This window comes from Oryzias melastigma, linkage group LG19, assembly GCF_002922805.2.
Source record: "Oryzias melastigma strain HK-1 linkage group LG19, ASM292280v2, whole genome shotgun sequence".
Taxonomy (NCBI): Eukaryota; Metazoa; Chordata; class Actinopteri; order Beloniformes; family Adrianichthyidae; genus Oryzias; species Oryzias melastigma.
The window spans coordinates 14,077,250-14,084,798 of NC_050530.1; the positions used below are offsets into that span (position 1 = coordinate 14,077,250).

At 36.4% G+C, this 7,549-nt stretch overlaps 1 protein-coding gene across 2 annotated transcripts; it reads left to right on the top strand.

The window, feature by feature from the left end:
* The first annotated feature begins 861 nt into the window (after window positions 1-861).
* On the top strand, window positions 862-6,567 carry LOC112154235 (5-hydroxytryptamine receptor 3A). Of its 2 annotated transcripts, XM_024285027.2 has the most exons (9): window positions 862-919; window positions 3,087-3,164; window positions 3,247-3,392; window positions 3,521-3,565; window positions 3,672-3,781; window positions 4,664-4,833; window positions 4,940-5,097; window positions 5,966-6,176; window positions 6,306-6,567. In XM_024285027.2, the coding sequence occupies exons 1-9, from the start codon at window positions 880-882 to the stop codon at window positions 6,482-6,484; spliced, it is 1,137 nt and encodes a 378-aa protein (XP_024140795.2). In that variant the 5' UTR covers window positions 862-879; the 3' UTR covers window positions 6,485-6,567. The 2 variants fall into 2 exon arrangements, with proteins under 2 accessions (XP_024140795.2, XP_036073117.1); XM_036217224.1 differs by lacking the exon at window positions 862-919 and having other exon boundaries at window positions 2,522-3,392.
* The last annotated feature ends 982 nt before the right edge of the window (window positions 6,568-7,549 follow it).

A 7,549-nucleotide genomic window follows, 5' to 3' on the forward strand; every position in this document is an offset into this window, starting at 1 on the left:
AACCTTGGAAACTGTGGTCCCAGGTCTTTTTAAGTCATTGACCAGCTCCTCCTGTGTAGTTTTGGGCTGAGTCCTCACCTTTCTTAGGATCATTTAGATCTATGGAGATCTTCCATGGAGCCCCAATCCAAGGGAAATTGACAGACATGTTCAGCTTTAACCATTTTCTAGTAGTTGCCCTCTGCATTTAAACTAATTTCCCTTTCCTTTATCCTCCGGTGCATATTGTCTTGCCTCTTTATTCCAGCACCAGTTTTCAGTGTATTTCCACTTTCTGTCTACTCTGCTTGCTGCCTCTGACACAGACCATCTCTCTGCTCTAAATATTCAAACATAAATAAATGTACTGGGTTTGTCTTCCATTAGAATTTCAATCATAAATCACTATGGTGGTTATTTGTTATCAAACGTGCTAAGTTTATTGAAGAAAATAAGCGCATAAAAATTTTTTCAGGAATTCTTGGCCTGAAAAGGCTAAATCTGAAACGGTTCTCATAGAAACTGCCATCCCTCCTTTAACCATCAGTAACACACATACTGGCTATAGTTTTTTTTCCTTACAGAAAGTCCAATGGTAATACTATAACTCTTGAGTCTTTAGCAAATGAATAATTGCCTTAAGGCAAAAAGGATTATCTAAAATGATCACAAGTGGGAAAACTAAAAGGATGGCTTTTAATGCACTATCAGATGGTTTCCTGTTCCAGTTTGGTGAAATAAAGGTTTGCTGTTATTATGGAAATGTTGTAAGTAACCACAGAGAGAGTAGCAGATGATCTGATAAAAAAATGGACATTTGAGCCATTAAATACAAGGGGAGTTGGCAGTTCCAATGTGTATTCATGCAAAAGGAACCAGCAGAGACAGACCCTCTCGGCGATGATCCTTGCCCAATCTGTTTTTGTGCTTCTCCTTACTGGTAAGCTGTAAAAATCTTTTGAATTGCATGTGTGTGCTAATTTCCTCTAAATGTTATTAATGGACATTTTTATAGAGTAGATCAGGTTGACATAAATGCAATTATTATTATTTTTACTGTTATTTTGGTGTCCTCAGTGAATGATTTATTCCAGTTGTTTCTTAATTTTCTACTAAGTCTAATAATTGCTCATAGTAACAAGAACTTAAAATACTAAATAGTTTTGTGTTTTTTTTCAGTTCAGCAAACTGCAGTGTGTCTGTCATATAAAAACTGAAATCCCATTGGTGAAGTATTCTCTTTTAGATCTTGGTGGATATTCTAGATGCAATAAAATGTGAAAAAGCAAATTATTTTGCAAATTGTCAGGCTATCCTATATACAGCTTAAAACAACCATTTATTTTACTTCATTGAGCCAAAACGATGGTGGGCATTACTGGAAACAATATCAGTTATGTATTCAATCAGTTATCTTCTTAGTCTGGTTTAGAGACGTTGGATGGCTGTAGCTCACTGAGTGATTGTTGGAAAAAAAACTGGGGTGTATCCTGGACAGATGCAAGTCCATTACAGGGACAGAAGTACAGTGACGCAAATAAGTAAATAAACACCCTGTGATTTTGCAACTTCTCTTACTTAGAAATCATGGAGGGGTCTGAAAATTTCAACTCAGGTGCATTCCAACTATAAGAGATGTAGTCTAAAAAGAAAACCAGGGAATCATCCAAACAACAGACATTCTGCAAAAAATTTCAAGCAGAAACTCTCCCAAAACTCACAAGTACAATGGATAAAAGAATTTTGAAGCTGTTTAAAAGTTAAAATGTAACTCGATCTATTAAGATGTTTTTGATTGGAATAATGTCATTAAATATGACCTCCTAATGCAACAAATTCAACAAATGACCATTTTCAGTTCTTTAGAATCTAGAAAATGTTGTGGAACTATGTTGTGCGTAATAAAGTGCAGTTAAAGGTTTTTATTTTTGAAAAAGAAATATTGTTATCTTTTTTGTTCAATAACATTTAATACATACTGTAATGGTTGTTGACAAAATATGCAGACTGTTATTTGCATTGAGAATTTAGAAAAACCATAGAAAAAAATATTTGCATTATAATTTGGAATGTGCTGTAGTAAGTAGTAATATGCCTCCTGCTTGCAAATCTGGGAAGTGTAACATTTTTTCTGCTTATGTCTGGCTTGTTCCAGATGGGTGTCATTTTGTATTTTAAGAGTGAAGAATTAAGAAACTAAGAAACTTCCACCAGACTGTTAAAGTGGTGTTTATATTAAGCAGTCATATTTTTTTATTGTTTGTCTGATAAATGGCAAATCTAACAGGTTGATCTTTCCATATAAAAACCGCTCTAACTCCACCTATGAGTTAAGTTTCTAGATTGTTTTTCAACCATTTCCAGATTTATTTGTAGTCTATTGGTAAGAAAGTAGTTTTGGAAGTTAGGTAATTCTAAGCTTTGACAGCTTTTGGCAGATTTTTAAGTTTTTAAACAAATTCTTGCTGGTTTATAATTCCATAAAAACCTGGATATGGATGAATCTAAAGTTTTGGATCATTTTAGTGGTGGTTGTGTGGGTATCATTAATAATAGATAGTGAATCTTTGGCCAGGTTTGTGGCTACTTTGCATTCCATGAAGGAGTGAAGTGTAGTTTAGCTACACCAGCTCTGACATTATGGAGGAGAAATGAATACTTAAATAACTGATATTTCTCTTGGCGTCCCTCTCCTGGGCAGGGGTAAGTGACCTTTGCCTTGCTCTCTCCTTGACCTCCCGTGGCGTGGACGGGTAGTTGCCTGGAGTGTGGGGCGAGTCTAGTGTTGAGAAGGGAGCATGCCCTGCCTGTGGTTGGGGTGGGGAATTGCTAATATGGGGCTGGGAGGCAGCAAGTTGCTGGAGGCCAATTTATTTATAATGCAACATTTCATAGGGATGTACTGGGAAAAATAATACATTGATATACATTATCAGTATAATTTGTTAGTTTTGCAGGTCAGGATAAATGGTTTAATGGACAGCATGTAACCCCCAGGTCATAGTTTGCCCACCCCGGATTTATATAGCAGTTTTTCAGAACAATGTAATCAATCAATGTTTGTGAATAACCAAATTAACGATTACTCTCTGCATTGTTCATTTTAGCTGTCTTGTCAACCGCAGATTCCGATGAGTTTCAGAATGGGTCACTCCCTTCTGACAATGGTTTTCCTGAAACATCAGGTAAAGTACACAAGATACACCATTAAATGTATAACCTTTAATAACACAAACAAACACTTTATTCACGTTTTTGTAACTCTAGAAGAAAATTGCAGCTATCACGATGTTTTGGGATACCTGAAACTGACCACAGACAACAGCCTGTTTACCATGAGCCGGCCGGTTAAACACCACCGTAGAACAACACCAGTGCACCTTCAAATGGCGCTTTATGCAATTCTAGACGTGGTGAGTCACTGAACCTTTTTTTATATATACATTACTTGATTGTAACAACATTTTTACTTTTTCTGCTTTTCAATGATTTGTAGCTTATTTATCTCACCACCACATGTCCTTTCTTTTGTTTTCTACAGAGAGAGATTGATCAAACTTTTATTTCATATGTCTGGATTTACATGGTAACTTTAAGGGAAAATTTTATTAATACGTTCTACATGATAATTGGTATCCACTTCTTCTCATTATCAATTCTGTATTACTTTTCCATCCTTTTAATTTTTTCAGACATGGACTAATGAACATATTCAGTGGAAGCCTGAAGACTTTTGTGGAATTTCAAATGTGACAATTCCAAATAACGCTTTATGGAAACCTGATCTGACAATTGAGGAGATGTAAGTATTCAAGCAATTTTGTCATAATTTGGTACATGCAGTAGCTGAGTTAAGGATTTCCTTTTACCAAAGACACAGTAAGGCTAAATCAGGGAAAAATCAATCAATCAATCAATCAATCAATCAATCAATCAATCAATCAATCAATCAAGATACTTTATTAATCCCCTGGGGGGAAATTCATTAAAAAAAGGAAGGACCTGGTAATTATCCCAAACATACAAGCTCATTTGAGGCACAGAGAATTTCAGAGCTGAATCCCTTTTGGGGTACTAGGGTTGATTGGAGTCAACCCAACTATTATTAGGTGAAGGCGGGGTACTTACTCAACAGATCATCAGTCTGTTGCAGGGCCAGAAACATATTTTCTACCACTTTTAAGAAGATAGCAACCAAGCCTAATGCAGATCCTTTATCATGCAGCAGAATAATTATAGAAGAGGAAAATGGTCTTTGAAATAAGAATGCACCTTTACGATGATCAGTAATAAATTGTAAAACAATAAGAATTTTGATTGCCAAAAAGGATTTCCAAATTAAACACAATAGTTGCACATGAACAAAATATGTTGCATTTGTGAACTAAAAATGGCAAATTTCCCTGTGAATTGTGTTGTAATTTGAAAAATATGTGTAAACATAGTTTCTAAAGGGTAAACAAAATCACATTATTTCTAAATCTGATTAAAAATCTCTTATTTTTGTTTTCATTAAATACTGTATTCTATTATCTTAATTGAAAAAATTCTGAAATGGTGAACATATCTATGCAAATTCATGCAAATTTACATAACCATACAGTCTCTTATGGAAATAACCAAAATTTATTTGGTTAAGCCATAAAAGGTATGAATAAAATCTTTTTTTTTTTTTTTAATCCAGGATAGAGAAGGACAAAGCCCCACCAAGTCCTCTTCTTCAAATATTTTATAATGGCACAGTGTTTTATAAGAATGATCAAGTGATCATCAGCACCTGCCAGATGCGCGTTTACAAATTTCCCTTTGACACTCAGAGCTGTAATATCACCTTCAGGTCAATCTTACACAGCGGTAAGAGTCTTTTGAATCTACTAAAATGGCATGAACTGCAAAGATAGATTAACCCAAACATCAAACTGAATAATGTCCTTTCTAAAAAATAAATATTTTCTTTCAGGTGAAATTAATTTGACAGTGAATGAAAACAATTCAGAAATTACAATGTGGTCACGTGAAATAATGCTGACGCAGTACGAGTGGGTGTTTATCAGCATGTCAGTCGACAAGCACTTGGAAGACAATTTGGGCTGCATACAAACGTCAGTCATTTACACTGTAAGTATGTCAACATTCAATTGTCGAGAATTATTGAGTGGAGAACCCAGTCAATAATTGGCTTGTGACAGAAACCCAGACAGATGGGCTACGACAGCAGAGGACCACATCGGGTATCACTCCTGTCAGCTAAGAACAGGAAACTGAGGCTACAATTCACACAAACTCAACAAAATTGGACAGTAGAACACTGAAAAACATTGCCTGGTTGGACGAGTCTCAATTTATGGTGTGATATTCAGATGGTAGGGTCAGAATTTGGCAACAACAGCATGAAGGTATGGATCCATCCTGCCTTGTATCAACGGTACAGACTGCTGCTGGTGGTGGAATAGTTTGATAGATATTTTCTTGGCACACTTTTGGCTTACTAGTACCAGTTGAGCATAGTTACAACACCACAGCCAACCTGAGTGTTGTTGCTGACCATGTCCATCCCTTTATGACCACAGTGTATCTTCTGATGGCTTCTTTAAGCAGGATTGCTTGCTTGCTCAGGGACAAGCAAGCAAAAGAGGAGCATCCTCTGCAACCTCCTAAGTGATTGGCAATAAAGAAAACAAGAAAAAAAACAGCCTTACCAACGATCCTCTTAATGAATAGCAAGCAAAAAGGGAACAACCCTAGTAGGACCCCGAAGGGTCATTACACTCAACCTGGAGGATCCCTAACATCCTCTCCCAGGAAGTGCAGTGGCTCCATGAGGGGCAGGTAAGAAGAAGAACCTGCCATGTGACTCCCTCAGCAACTTAGAATGCAGACCGATACCCTTGTTTGCTTGTTTTTACAAGTTTTTTTTACCGCATCATGCTGGTGAAAGCTTTTTCAAACTTGTAAAAGCACATTTCATCTTAACATCAATTTACAGATCACCATGAAAAGACGGTCCATCCTCTATTGTGCCAATTTTTTGATTCCCATCTTGTTCCTGCTGATGTTGGATTTGGCCTCTTTCCTTATTCCGAAAACTGGAGGTGAAAAGCTAGGCTTCAAAGTCACTGTCCTGCTCGCAGTGACGGTGATGCAGCTTCTACTTAATGAGATTCTGCCATCCTCAACGGACACAATTCCACTTGTAGGTAAAGTATTCCAAGTGTTATGCTGGTGGGAGCCCCACAAATAAATGATCGTGCTTGGTGTGATTACTTTTACCAAATAATATAAAACAAAACTGTTTCCATACTAACACTGTTGTCTGCTCCCTTTAGTTCTCTACTGTATTGGAATATTTGGTCTGATGCTGCTCAGCCTCATGGAGACAATTCTGGTCATGTATTTGTTGGAGAAAGACTCTGAATCCCAGGACAGTGAAGGGGATCCAGCTTTCTATGCAGAGCAAAATGACAAGATAATTAAACTCAACAGCAGAAATAATTTTACAGGTTAGACCTGCCTCATAATCTACAGATATTCAGATAAGATCACAATATGTCAAAAACAATCAAGCTGTAGTTTGTTTTCTGTAAGGAAATGTTGGCATGTGTGTACAGTTAATCTGTGAATATGCATTCCCAAAAAATATGGCCAGTAATGAAGACATGCTGTTGGTCTGCAGCCATCCATGATCACCAAATTGATCAGAAGACACCTTCACCCAAAAGGGTAAGATTTATGCTTGATCTAATGGACATCATTTCACTCATGTACGGTACATAAAAGCTAAGTCATTACATGTTAAGTTGCTGGTAGTATGACTTTTCTTTATGCATATTCAAATAAAATTCCTTGATTGTGTGGGTGTGGGTGCTTTTGCAACATATTTTGAATGTTGTAGCCGAGATCAACATTATTTTCTCATAACAGTAATAAGTTTAAGTCACTAATTAATAGCCAAAAAAATTAACGTTTTCCATAAGTTGTGTGCATACTAGGGATGCACTGATTCACTTTCTCTATGATTCGGTCAAACTTACATTTTTGGGTTGAGGTTTTGTTTCGGTTCGATGTATGATTTGAAACTCACAAAGAACTAAAAATTCAGAAGAATGCATTTCATAATTTGCTAACAAGCTAGTAACAATGAAGACAAACCTTTTATAAGACTTAAAACAATGAATAATACTACGTTGACACTGACGGTTGTGTTTTAAGTAAAGAATTGTGTCATCACTAATTAATACACACTGGCAATCATCAAATGAGGCTTAAACTTTCTCCTTGGTTTATATTTGAATTTAGAATAGGTTATTTTTTTGTAAGAAGGAAACTTCATAATCCATCAAAAACAAATATGTTTTTCCTGGCAGTGAGGTGACTGACAAAAACAAATTCGGTAATCAAAATTGGCCATTAGAATGGTCTTAAATTGTGCTTCAGTTTCCTAATATTGACCTAATTATTAACCGACCAAACCATCTCTGCAGGACAGCAACGGTCAGCGGTTGGATGTTCCCTTGGCCCTGGATCTATTTTCCCATGAGCTGGACGAGGTGAAGAAAACTGTGTCTCTGCT

Excerpts from the sequence above, each read along its gene's own strand:
- LOC112154235 (XM_036217224.1), top strand. The coding sequence starts at position 3,111 with ATGAGTTTCAGAATGGGTCACTCCCTTCTGACAATGGTTTTCCTGAAA. Across the intron at positions 3,782-4,663 it reads GATCTGACAATTGAGGAGAT|GATAGAGAAGGACAAAGCCC; the intron begins GTAAGTATTCAA and ends TTTTTAATCCAG. Across the intron at positions 5,098-5,965 it reads AAACGTCAGTCATTTACACT|ATCACCATGAAAAGACGGTC; the intron begins GTAAGTATGTCA and ends ATCAATTTACAG.